Below are 13544 nucleotides of genomic sequence, written 5' to 3' on the forward strand. Positions count from 1 at the left end.
AACTATCCATTTTTGTGTATTCATACCGCATACTTCAGTATTGTTCAGCGGACATCCTGTGTGAATTCTCAAATGATGTTCAGTTTATTCCAGGAAGGATTTTATGCAGAAATGTTTGTCATATCCTCTTTTTATTAAACTGCTTTATTTCCCCTGCTTGTTCCATTTCCAACAATCTTTTAGCAGATGCCTTCAAATACACTTTCTAGCCAGTGGTGTCTCATGTGTGCATAAAGTAATAATGATTGCAATATCAAGCAAAGTCCAAACTAAAGTGCACTAAGAAATGGAAGGTAAAGAAGAGCTTTGGTGTGTTAGAAGCACTTTTTCTCCAGACAACATCTCTTGAGGATGAGAAAAGGGTGCAACAGCAGGTTAACAACCTTTCTGTAAAAGTGCTAAAACAGTCGTTTCTGAGTATCTTTGTCAAGAATACTTCAGCTATTTCAACATCTGCTGCTTTGAAAGGAGCAGACCAGATGTTCTCATGCTGCCAAATTTTCTTCAGAAGATAAAAAAATAGAATCTGCAAACTTTCCCTACATGATATATATATTCCTTTAATATTTCTACCCTGAGATTGTTTTCTGCATCAATCTGTAAACGGGCAACACAAATCTAACTGGAAATAGAAACTATTCTCAACCGAACCGATTGCTTCTAATTGCTGCAATTTAAATTATCTAAAGGTCTAAATAAAAACACAGTCATATACATCCAGAAGTGACAACCTGCACTGTCCTCTCTGCTTTGACTACCGTCTCAGTTTTAATGCAGGTCCAGTTGCAGTGGTGCATTAGACGTCCCGACAGGCCATCTGTACCTACTTGACAGGCACATCTCCATGCCAACTTCAGCTGGTAAACAACTCAAAGGCAGTTCAGCCACAATAGCAAACCACAAGAGGTTATGCCATCCTGCTCCCTTCATTTCAACTGGAAGATGATCATAGAGTAATTAAATCGATGAACAAGGAATAAAGTCAGAATGTTGCACAAGAAATTTTACTTTCTATAGCATCTGTTGTCATTGAGGTAAAAGTCAAACTTAATTTAAACATGTTTATCTAACTGTGTGCAGTAATGTGCTAGGAGTTATTAAAGAGGCTCCGTCTGAAGATGACTGTTTTCTAGAAAACACTGGTTTGCACGCAGTCGGTTATTTGAATGACACAAATAAAAATGAAACCTATTGTTAACAGTCTAAGTAAAAGCATGATAAATGAATTCATTAACCCACTAACATGTACAAGCTTGCTAGTCATTCAATTTGCAATCAAGGTCGCACAAAATTAATGTGGTCCACTGTGATGAAGTGTCCCATTTACAGTGGGTACGGAAAGTATTCAGACCCCTTGAAAATTTTCACTCTCTGTGTCATTGCAGCCATTTGCCAAAATCAAAAAAGTTAATTTTATTTCTCATTAATGTACACTCAGCACCCCATCTTGACAGAAAAAAACAGAAATGTAGAAATTTTTGCAAATTTATTAAAAAGAAAAACTGAAATATCACATGGTCAGAAGTATTCAGACCCTTTGCAGCGACATTCATATTTAACTCACATGCTGTCCATTTCTTCTGATCCTCCTCGAGATGGTTCTGCTTCTTTATTGGAGTCCAGCTGTGTTTAATTAAACTGATTGGACTTGATTAGGAAAGGCACAGACCTGTCTATATAAGACCTTACAGCTCACAGTGCATGTCAGAGCAAATGAGAATCATGAGGTCCAAGGAACTGCCCAAGGAGCTCAGAGACAGAATTGTGGCAAGGCACAGATCTGGCCAAGGTTACAAAAGAATTTCTGCAGCACTCAAGGTTCCTAAGAGCACAGTGGCCTCCATAATCCTCAAATGGAAGAAGTTGGGGACGACCACAACTCTTCCTAGACCTGGCCGTCCAGCCAAACTGAGCAATGGTGGGAGAAGAGCCTTGGTGAGAGAGGTAAAGAAGAACCCAAAGATCACTGTGGCTGAGCTCCAGAGATGCAGTCGGGAGACAGGAGAAAGTTCCACAAAGTCAACTATCACTGCAGCCCTCCACCAGTCGGGGCTTTATGGCAGAGTGGCCCGACGGAAGCCTCTCCTCAGTGCAAGACACATGAAAGCCCGCATAGAGTTTGCCAAAAAACACATGAAGGACTCCCAGACTATGAGAAATAAGATTCTCTGGTCTGATGAGACCAAGATTGAACTTTTTGGTGTTAATTCTAAGCGGTATGTGTGGAGAAAACCAGGCACTGCTCATCACCTGCCCAATACAATCCCTACAGTGAAACATGGTGGTGGGAGCATCATGTTGTGGGGGTGTTTTTCAGCTGCAGGGACAGGACGACTGGTTGCAATTGAAGGAAGGATGAATGCGGCCAAGTACCGAGATATCCTGGAGGAAAACCTCTTCCAGAGTGCTCAGGACCTCAGAGTGGGCCGAAGGTTCACCTTTCAACAGGACAATGACCCTAAGCACACAGCTAAAATAACAAAGGAGTGGCTTCAGAACAACTCTGTGAGCGTTCTTGACTGGCCCAGCCAGAGCCCTGACCTAAACCCAATTGAGCATCTCTGGAGAGACCTCAAAATGGCTGTCCACCAACGTTCACCATCCAACCTGATGGAACTGGAGAGGATCTGCAAGGAAGAATGGCAGAGGATCCCCAAATCTAGGTGTGAAAAACTTGTTGCATCATTCCCAAGAAGACTCATGGCTGTACTAACTGAAAAGGGTGCTTCTACTCAATACTGAAGCAGAACCATCTCAAGGAGGATCACAAGAAATGGACAGCACGTGAGTTGAATATGAATGTAGCTGCAAAGGGTCTGAATACTTCTGACCATGTGATATTTCAGTTTTTCTTTTTAATAAATTTGCAAAAATTTCTACATTTCTGTTTTTTTCTGTCAAGATGGGGTGCTGAGTGTACATTAATGAGAAATAAAATGAACCTTTTTGATTTTGGCAAATGGCTGCAATGACACAGAGAGTGAAAAATTTCAAGGGGTCTGAATACTTTCCGTACCCACTGTAATTTCACTTAAAGGCGCCACTCCCCCACTCACCTAAACGTTGTATCATGGCACAAATACAAACACAATGGAAACAGAAATATTGCACTACAACGTGGCTACACATAAAAAAGCTTGTTAAGTAATTAAAGCTAAAGAAAATCTACAAAGTTTCCTTCACTGAGGGTAAAAAAAACTGAAGCTGATTTATGACAAGGTAAGGCAAAATAGGAAATGGTATATACCAACATGAATGCTATATACAGATGTCAATTTAAAAGAGTCTACAAATTGTTAAAATCACAAGCAATTCCTCATCCCACATGTGACATTTATCAAAAGAGCTTCAGTCTGTTCTTTCTATGCTGGTCTAAATTATAAAACTGTTTTTGAGGTAGTGTGGAAGGCTAATACGCATTAGCCCACATGAACCTCTCTGTTAAATTTCTGGATTATACTGAATGTTAACAATACTTTGGCTAACAAGAGGGCTTTGCATGAGAGGGCTGCAGTGAAATTTTGATAAGCTACTCCTGAGGACAATGACAGAGACTCAAGGTAAAAGAAAGCATTAGTGGTGTGTGTTTCAGACAGAAATATGATGATTCCCAAGTGTTGGTGTACATTTCGTTGTTCAAAATGAATTTTTCACCCAAATGAAGCTGGCATAGCATGACTTAACAGGCAGATAAGATAGCTGTGTAAACTGTTAAATGCATCTGCTTTAATATATGAATACACATTTACACACTTACCAAGAGAGTGTTGCAAACTACTTCTATATAGATTCCTTTAAATTTTATGCTTTGAGGAGTTAAAAAGCAAAGATTAGCTGGAAAACAGCTTTGGTTCTTGTTACCCTGTCACATAAATAATGGAAACACTGTTGAGAGATGCCACTGGGGCTGACAAAGGTCAGCGTTCAGTCTCCCAGGCAGAGACCTGCTATCCCCATCTGCAAATACAATAATCTAAAATCAATACCTTTGGTGTCTTTATTCTTTCCACAACAAGGTTTTAGCATTGGGAGACTAATGAGCCCTGACGTTGATGCTGCTTACTTCCATTAATTTATAATCATCTATTATATTGCCTCTTATCTATCCATTATAAGTGAGGTGTCCCATAACCGCTGGGAAAATGGAGTTGTCTTTTTGTAAGACAGTCCAAAAAGTAGTTGGAGCTCTGCCACACTGACTTAAAAGGACCACCATAAAAAAGATATTTAATGCAAGCCATTAAAATGATCGATTTCAAAAGTGTGTGGCAACAAGAGGAAAGACCATAGACAGCATGTTAAATATTCTACCAGCCTCCAACTCTAGAAGTGCCACTGTTTTCTTTCAAACAGCCAGCAGGGGGCGCCTCCTCTGGCTGCTATAGAAGTCTGAATGTATAAAAGCCTTTGAGGAAACGACCATACTTCTCACTTGATTTATTGCCTCACTCAACATTTTCCTAATGAGGTTATGGTCTTAATGGGCAGTTTCAGATCTCCTTCCATACAGCATGACGCTCATTTTGTAAATGATGTTTCCATTTAGAGGAAAATGAACAATGAAGCAGATTATGCTTTCGGGGAAAGCTATCTTGTGCTTGACAGGTCGCTGTAATACTGCTGTGTGTGAGATGTCCTTGAGCTCTCTGGCAGATTCACCCTTTACTGGTTACATCAGGTGTCAAGGTGGTGAGGATTGAATGGTTGAGGCATCAAAACAGCAGTTCACAAACCAGTGAGTAACGACAAATAATGATGGGTTTATGTAAACAGTCTATAGGAAAGACCCCATCCAGAGCTTATATGACCATTGCTATTGTAAACCAAGTAAACTACTTGGTAAGAGCTTCAAAATGAACAGAATACAAACACTTGACAAGTAAAAAGTATCAAAAATTTGATTGTGGGACACAGTGAACATTTAAACAAATGCAAAGGTAAAAAAATATATTTTCCACACTAGTATGTTTAACCTTAATGACAATGTGTGTAGAAATTCACCAGATCTTGCCCTTGAAGTGTGTAAATGAACATAAGGGTTTGTGTGTTTGCGTCTGTGGCTGGAGTTGTAGAAGACTCACGCCCCACTGCAGACTGACTGAGGCATTTGCCTTTTAAAAAACAGGCGCCGCAATGATCTCACACTGCATCAAAGATCACAGACCGGAGAGAGAAAGAGAGACACAGAGAGTGAAAGGACAGAACAGCAAAGAGACTGAGAAAGGAAGAGACTGAAAGCCTTTGCACATTTATAATCTCCCTTACTACATCACAGGAAGCACAATACGCATCAGACATCATAACAGAGAAGAAAGTCGGGGGGAAAATACGAATAAAACATTCAGCTCAGTTTTTTTGCTTTAAAAGCAGCAAGTTTTCAGAAAATAAACTCTCTCTAGTGATGCGGTTTCTAATGTCATTGAGGATATTCCTATGAGTGGCTTTGTAACGGTAAACAAAGTAAGTACAACAGTCACTGCGTACACAAATATCAGTCCCAACATGAAAACTTCAACTGATGCACATGATCTGATCATCTGCAGTTGTGGTATTGTTGACATTCACTGCCTCAACCCTGAAATCAATTCTTCGCATCCTGGTCATGTTTAATGCAACACTGAAGCTGCCTCTCCCACCAGAAGCAGCTGATTCTCACTGCAGGCACCTCGGAGTCCTACAACGGCCGCAGATTCAATCACATTCATTCAAATCAGCTTCATTTAAAGATCATACTTGCACAAAATCAGACTAATCCACAAAATTAAATCATCTGCTTTCTATAATTCTTTAAACTGCTCAAAAGCAACATACAACATTAATCATTCGGCTGTATTTTGTTGGAAATATGGAGGCTGCCATGGCAACAGGTGAGCTGAGAACTGAGAACAACAAACTGAGCCCAGCTACTCCTCAATTTTAGAAAGCAAATTGCCTGGGTGTTTGCGACTGAGGGAAACTGCAACAGCATCTCTAACATTTCTGCATATGTTTGCATCAGTCATGAAAACTGATTGACGGCTAATCCACTAAGGGGATACAACAAACTGCACAATTTAGTTTTTACTTCAAGTTTTTGCCTAATCAGTAGCCTAAATTGAATTTTATTATTCTTACATAATATGCGAGGACACATCTGTCAGGTATCATAGGCATACAGAATAGAATAGAATCACTTTATTCATCCCCAAAGGGAAATTCAGTAATTTATAAATTCAGTAATAGATACAGACAGGTGACAAATTAAAGGACCCTTACAGTGACTGGCTGCAATGCAGAGACTTCATTGGCTGAGTAGCGTCACGTGGGATGTCTGAACTCGTACGCAATTGTACTGTGTGTTTCCTGACCTGAAAACCAACGCTGTAAACACTGGAAACGCTGTGCTGGTAAAACAGAAGTAACCTGTCAAATTTAAAATCCCTTTAAAATTTACTGATTACAGGTCCGGTTCAGTCTAAGACGGCATCTGGGTTTGGATCCAGACAGCAGTCCACCATTTAGTGACGGATCACTGTACATACAAAGTTGTTCTGAATGATCACTTTTATTCTAAGTTATGCTTGGCACGTGTGACCCAACACCTTGTCAAGACACTTTATGACGGTTTGCTATTTAATTTGTCAACAGTCTGTATTTCCTTCTGTCTATATGGAGCCACTGCTACATTAATCACTTTACTGAAATTAAATTTTTGGTCATTTGCGAGGGCGCTGTAGATTTTTTACTAAAACAAGAAAAGCACTCAAAGAACGCAGCACTCCGCCAAGGCTGCTCAGTTGTATCATTTCCGATGGATAAGTCCAGATAAAACCGCAGTGGTGGATTTGTAGTATGATCACAATCATGTGATCGTCAGCAGGCAGCTGATGTAGCGTTCACTTGTTGTCATAGTTACAGGGACGATGTGCTGCTATCTAGCAATGATACAGAAATATTTCACAAATCCATGGATCCAGACTATAAGCTGCATCACTGTGGACAAACATGTGCAGATCGTCACATAACTTTGTTATGTGACTTGGCGGAATAATTAACTGTATACCATGTTTGACAGTGAGCCAACATTTTATTCTACCAACGTGGGACACTGACACTACAGTTATCTTTTGAAATCTTGGAGAGATCTTCAAGAACCATGAACGTAATTGCAAAAAGTATTTGCAACAGCAATGCACAGTCTCCTTTTACTAATTAAAAAAACATCTTTATCTTCTTTAAAGGTTTGAGACTCAACTGAATGTTCTAACATGCACTATGCCAAGTCATGCTGACCTCAGGATGAGCAGCAATTCCATCTAATTATACCACCAGAGTAAGGCTTTTTCCACTCTCTTATTAGTTTCACAAAGGTCCCATTTTCAACCTCCAAACCAATTTCACTTTCAGTCAGTCCCTGCCTAGAGGAGAAACAAGAGTAAACAGCACAGCTCCAAGTACTCAGACCATATGGCAGGGTGTGTTCCCTTATATTGTGCTTGATATTAGCCTGTCAATTCCCACATGAACAATACAATGTCACAGAAAAGGCCGTCGCGATGGGTATCATTGAAATGTGCACAGCTGAGCCCAGGTTTCATTTTAATCTCCAGACCTCGCTCCTGGCCTTCAAAAACCTGCTTTTTATGGAGCCTGAAAGCGTATTGCACAAAATAACACAACTACTGAGATGAAGCGGATCAATCCACACTGAGTGGATTTATTCTGTCTCCACACAGACAGCTCATCAAGACAAAAGCATATAATTTTTTGGAAGTGGTGATGTTTCAAACGGGATGTGTCTTGGATGGCAGAGGGAGCATCGGGTCAGTTGTGCTGCCATGGCTACTGCTTGGTGGCGGTGATTTATTTTTATTTCACTTGGTCTGAGTTCATGTGTGCTGTCAGATATTGGGATATCATTGGCTGCTGGTAAAGACTGATGGTAATGACGTAATGCACTGTCTTCAGAAATTTAAGAGAAGGGTTTGGGAAGGTTGAACAACAACGATTTGCTAAGACAATGGTATCAGAAAAATAAATAAAAACCCCACCAGATTCATGAAAATTTTGATGGGTAAAAGCTAAAAGTCAAGAGCAAACTAGAAAACAGAGTGGTGCAGCATTTGAAAGGCCCTGTAGTTACCGACTGTTTTCCAATACTGATTATATTCGATCATTTGATTGTTTCTGTGTTCACCTGACCTTGTGTTCTGAGTAACCAAAGGTCCCAATGATAATTAGTTTGTTACTATAAAACAGGAAACGTAATCCTAAAGATCAAAGAGGCTGTAACAAGCAAGTTTTTTCATTCTTGGTTTAAAATGAGAAATGTACGCTACAATGCTTATTTGTTCATCAAAATGGTTAGAAATCATAATTTTATGGGGTGAGCAGTCTAGCTGTGTAACAGAATTTGGTATAAAATGCTTGCTCACATTTTCACATCTACTTTAAGACTTTAAGTATATCACATTTGATTTAAGAGTTTTAGGGAAATGTTTTCATGATCAGTTAACCTGCCAGTGTTTCTAAATTAATCAATGACTTGTCTGGCCAACATGAAAATAAAACAGCAAAAAATACATTAAAAAAAGGCAGAATCGCAGAAAATAACTCCTCTTTAATATGCTTTTTTCAGGGCTCAAACAAATTATTAGCAATCAAGGAGATGAATAACTAATCTTTAATAATTATGTGTTAAAATTGTAATTAATAGAAACTTCAACACAGAACTTAGTTGAAGTGCCTTTTTTGTTTTTGTTTGTTTTTTTATTAATGCTTAACATCGATCTAATTAAAAGAAAACTTTTCAACATTAGTTCTCCAGTAATAATAGGCTATTACTCAAGGCCTGTAACCAATCAGTGATGTGAAGCCAACACCAATCTGTTCCAATCAGCCAGTGCTTTGGTTAGGACATTACACCAGAGTATAGACAACAGACAGTGGCAGCTACATAAAAAAAAAAGTCAAGTGATAATTTGTTGACCACTATTTTAGTGCTGTATAGTTTGAGTCTGACTAACATTTAAATACAATGGAAGACAAAGTGAAGTGAGCAAATTTTCACATTTGAGAGGCTGAAATCAAAACCAGTCTTGTTCGATCCATACCTTCAGAGATTTACAAGTAATAACGGAGCTCTTCTGTTTTTTTGTTAAAGAAAAGAAATCAGTGTTTCTGAAAGTATTGGTAAAACACTGTGTCTGCACTGATAATGACATTTCTTACAAAGTATCCGGCCTCAATCACTACAGGAAGCAAAAAGGCAAGAGACAATTTGCCATCTGACAGCAACGACCAGCATACATTTCACAGCATTCTAACAAAAACGGAGTCATCAGCCATCTGTGAGCGCCTTCTATGCAACAATTCAACGAGTCATGACAGCAGACATGTGGAGGATATGTAGGTGAAAAAAAACATAACCAACAGGGGCATAGATTAATCAAGAGAATGCAAAAAAAAAACAAAGCAAAGAAAGTGAGTTATTACAACCTGCCTGCGGCAGCTGTTTCCAGCAGCTCCTCTTAGCAGAATCACTAAAATAAGGATGAATGGAGCCGGGGCTGGGACTCAAATGTGAGAAATACACCGTGACTCAGACAATGTCTTGAGATATGTGTATAGCTGGAGGAGATGCTAGTTTACAAGAGAAAGAAGTGGGCTCATGGTCAAAAGGTCACCAGACCAAATCCCCAGATAAGGTAAGGGCCTGAGGAGAGAAATACGATTGCGAACACTGTCATCTCAACAATTGCTATTAAGATGGCTGTAAGCACAGAACTGACTGAGCTGCACACTGGCGAACCGCAGAGGACTGAGTTGTACCAGGTTGTGAAAGTCTGCTGCATCAGAAGTGCAGCAGTGCGTTGCTGAAAAACAGTCCGCCTTTCCCTGATTAATAAAAACGGTCATCTACGAAGGTGGAACAGAGGATATCCACTCTCTGAAAGCTCTGGTGGAGGCCAACTGTCTGCCTCCAGGTTTGTGTCCTCCTCAGCAGGACGAACAACAGGAAGATCACACAGGCAGCGATTTTATAAATGAGCACTAAACTGATTTAATCCTAAATGTTCTGTGGGATTAAGTGTCCTAAAAATGAGGATTATCAGTGCACTCTCATAGAGGTATCATTAGAACCTGTGTAAATCCAAACCAGCTGAGGTGAGGCCTGAGCCGTGCATCAGCAGTGTGCACCAGCCTGTACTTACTTTGTTTACCGTTACAAAGCCACTCATAGGAATATCCTCAATGACATTAGAAACCGCATCACTAGAGAGAGTTTATTTGAACTTCACAACCTGTCCGGTTCTAAAACAGAGGGCAAAGTAGAAAGAGTCCTTGAAGTAAGAAGTCATTAAGAGACATCTCACAGCTATGACAAAGCAAAAAAGTAGCACATACTGCCTGAACTTACACTGCAATGAGACGATATATATTCAGCCTGCTTCAAAAAACTTAAAGCTGAAATAATTGTGTCGTTAAAGACCTCCTGTGGTGAAAACCTAGCTTTATACCTCGTTAACATGTCCATGTAGTGCTTTTAATACCCTGGAAGAACGTACTGAATGAAATAAATGGTCAGTGCCTGGGCTGAGCATTTCTATCTTGAATTATGCTAACGATAGCCTTAAAAACACAGAAGGCTGAGTGGAGAGAGGGGGAGAAATCTGCACATGCAGAGTTGTACTTACATCTAAGCTACTCTACGGCAGGAAGGGATTAAACACTTAATTTCCTACATTCTGGTAAATATTCATGCAGCAATTTGTGCCTTTTCTGCACTCATTTATGTAAAGGAAAACACAAAAGGGAGGTACCCAGTGTGTACTCAAAATATACGGATCTAATGACATATTCCACAGCAGATTGTGGATGTATGAGCTTAAAATAATTCAGATTGTGAGAGTAATAAAAATAACCAGAGCTCGGAAAAAAAAAGCTTCTCCGTGAGGCATTGTTGCGTTTATTGTTTATATTATAGCATTATATATATATATATATATATATATAAATAAACATTGATTGCTTCTTTATTGTTCGTAGTGAGGTGAACAAATAAAAGCGTTCTGAATACTGAGACAGACATATCCCTTGAAACCTTTCTGAAATCTGCGGCTTTTTTCTTCTACATAAAATGCCTGTAAATACTTTTTGAAACAAATCAAATCCAATTCAAATATTTACATCCAAGTTTGCCAACTTGTAGTCTTCTTCATTGTCTTTACTGGAAGGTCAACAACAAAACTAGGACCCACATGTGTAAATATAGCTCCATAATGCCACTAGTGATCACTGGTTAACTTAAGGTTATTAATGTAAAGTTATTTACTTAGATTTTAATGTCAGGAACGACTAAAGTATAAGGATCTGTCAGATGGTGAATCAATAGACTTTCAATATCTATTGATTTTCAATTAATAGACAGCGACTCTTCTGGAGAAACGTACTACACCATGTTTTTGACAAAATCTCACCACTTTATAAGGAAGACTGATTTCTTCTGGTGTTTTATAATTGACAAATCCTGAATTTTCAACAAATCCTGATGTCAGTATTTTGGAAACAAATGTAGAAAATGTGAAACAGCCACCCACAATCATTTACTAAGTTAACATGTAGAGTTTTTGGAGGGATTGAAATGCAGTCTTCCTTTAGTGTTTAAATACGATGCGACACTGGGATGATTTTGAAAAGATTAATACATTCCTGTAGACAATTACTGCAATGTTCCTGAACTGATTTTACCCCCACTCCATGTAGGGATTGGTTACATGTGCAGGTGTGAGGGGAAAAAAAGGCAGCATTTGAATGCATTTCCCGAGTTTGCTTAGTAGCTTCTGTCAACTTATTGTGAAAAAATACTACACATCCAACACTATGAATGCCTAAAATGCAAAAAAAAAAAAAAAAACCCTGCAAGTGTGTACCATTTATCCCCATTTCTTTAAGGGTTTTCACCCTGTTTTCAAGTGTAAACGGGTAGAAACAGCAGCAAACACTTCTCTGACAGACAAAACTTCATTTCAAGCACACATGCCTTACACCAAATTCATAAACATACATCCAGAAAAACATGTTGACCCTCACATGCGTTCGTACAAGTGATGCATTCAGATGGTTTTTCTTTCAGCTTTCTTTCTGCTGACAAGAACAATGTGCTTCTTGTTACAGGCAGGTCAAGGTGGTAAAATGTGGTAGTCATACTGAGAAACCTCACACAATCCCAGACTGCACCCATTCTCCAAAAGAGAACGTACAGCCCCTAATCAGGTGAGTCCAAACAAGCTCAAACTGGTCACAAAGATTCACTAAATATTCAGTTTCTTTCTGAAGAACTGCTGTATTTGTGACACAGTACCTCCACATCACTTTTAGAGCTACTAGTCGAGCATGACGTAAAACTAAAAAGGTCTAAAACTGGGTCTGCAGCCCTTCCAAAGGCAGGAGACTCCCCGCCGTCATGCACCCACCTGGCAACGAGATGGGTGAGAGCTCGTTATAGCCCCCGAAGGAGGCATTGCGGATGAGTTTGCGTCCGTCCGGGTGTGGAGGTCGAAGTGATGCTGTCCCGCCGCACGTGGAGAAACGGCGACGACTCAGCAGGCCCTCCTCCTTCATCATGAGGCCGGCGGGAGCTCCCTCCGTGGGTGGGAGGGATGGAGGGAGGGCTGGGGGAACGGTAAGGAAAATGGAAGGGTGGAAGGTCGAGCGGTTTGGGGAAACGGTCCGCTCCGTCCCAGGCAGCTAGTGTGCGAGCGAGTAAATCAACCACACACACAAAAACACAAACACACACAGAGTGGCTCAGATAGCAGACACTGAACTAGTGCAGTATGCTGCTTTCCTCTACGCCTCCTTCAGCCGACTGCTCTCTCACACACTCTCTCCCTCTCTGCTCTCTGAGTGTGTATGAAAGCAGCAGCAGCAGCAGCAGCCTGTAAGTACTTAATAACGAATAAGCTGAGCCCCTCCTACTCCCTCTCCTCCGGAAGGGTAGGGGAGCTGCATCTTAGCTTGAAAATAGCTCTAATGCTCCACATCTCATCTTTCACATCAGCTCAATCTCTTGCTACATTTTTAATTCATTATTTTGGATTCAAAGGGCCACTTCACTGCTTTTCAACCGTATTTCTATGGATTAGTCACAAGTGTGGCGTGTCTCTGACATCTATGATGCTTGTTGTTTTTTTTCTAAATATTGCTCCAGCTGAATTTAGTCTCACTATTAAATCCTCTGACATCAGCAGATGATAGAAAAAGACACAGGGAGGGATTGTCTGAGATAACTGTCTTTTTCCCTCTTTTATAGCAGCTATGTAATTTGAAAACCACACTGTGGAAAATTCTAAATTTTCACCTACAAAAATGTGTGTGACACAACCACAGCAAACGTCAGAGCAGACTTGTATAAGCCACAGACCACAGATGACTAATGTGAAGCTCAAGCTGTTACTGATATTCCTGCCTTTAAGGTTCGTGGCTAACCCAGCCAGGTAGCGTACGGCGTGGCTGTTGTTTGAGCTGCCCAACTCACAGCATCACGGCTGCTAGCTAGCGTG

The 13544-nt window shown here is 40.1% G+C and overlaps 1 protein-coding gene across 10 annotated transcripts in view; it reads right to left on the minus strand.

The window, feature by feature from the left end:
• The window catches only part of osbpl8 (oxysterol binding protein-like 8), a 122501-nt gene that overhangs the window by 26734 nt on the left and 82223 nt on the right, over positions 1-13544 (minus strand). Inside the window, exon 1 of one of the 10 annotated variants that reach the window (XM_051954911.1) lies at positions 12456-12893. The exons of 8 other annotated variants lie outside the window; for them this stretch is intronic. In XM_051954911.1, the coding sequence (XP_051810871.1) occupies positions 12456-12606 (151 nt within the window). In that variant the 5' untranslated portion in view covers positions 12607-12893. Of the gene's footprint in view, positions 1-12455; positions 12894-13544 lie in introns of those variants that run through there. One more of the 10 variants, XM_051954783.1, reaches the window with a different exon arrangement.

The sequence above is a fragment of the Acanthochromis polyacanthus genome, chromosome 1, assembly GCF_021347895.1.
Source record: "Acanthochromis polyacanthus isolate Apoly-LR-REF ecotype Palm Island chromosome 1, KAUST_Apoly_ChrSc, whole genome shotgun sequence".
NCBI lineage: Eukaryota > Metazoa > Chordata > Actinopteri > Pomacentridae > Acanthochromis > Acanthochromis polyacanthus.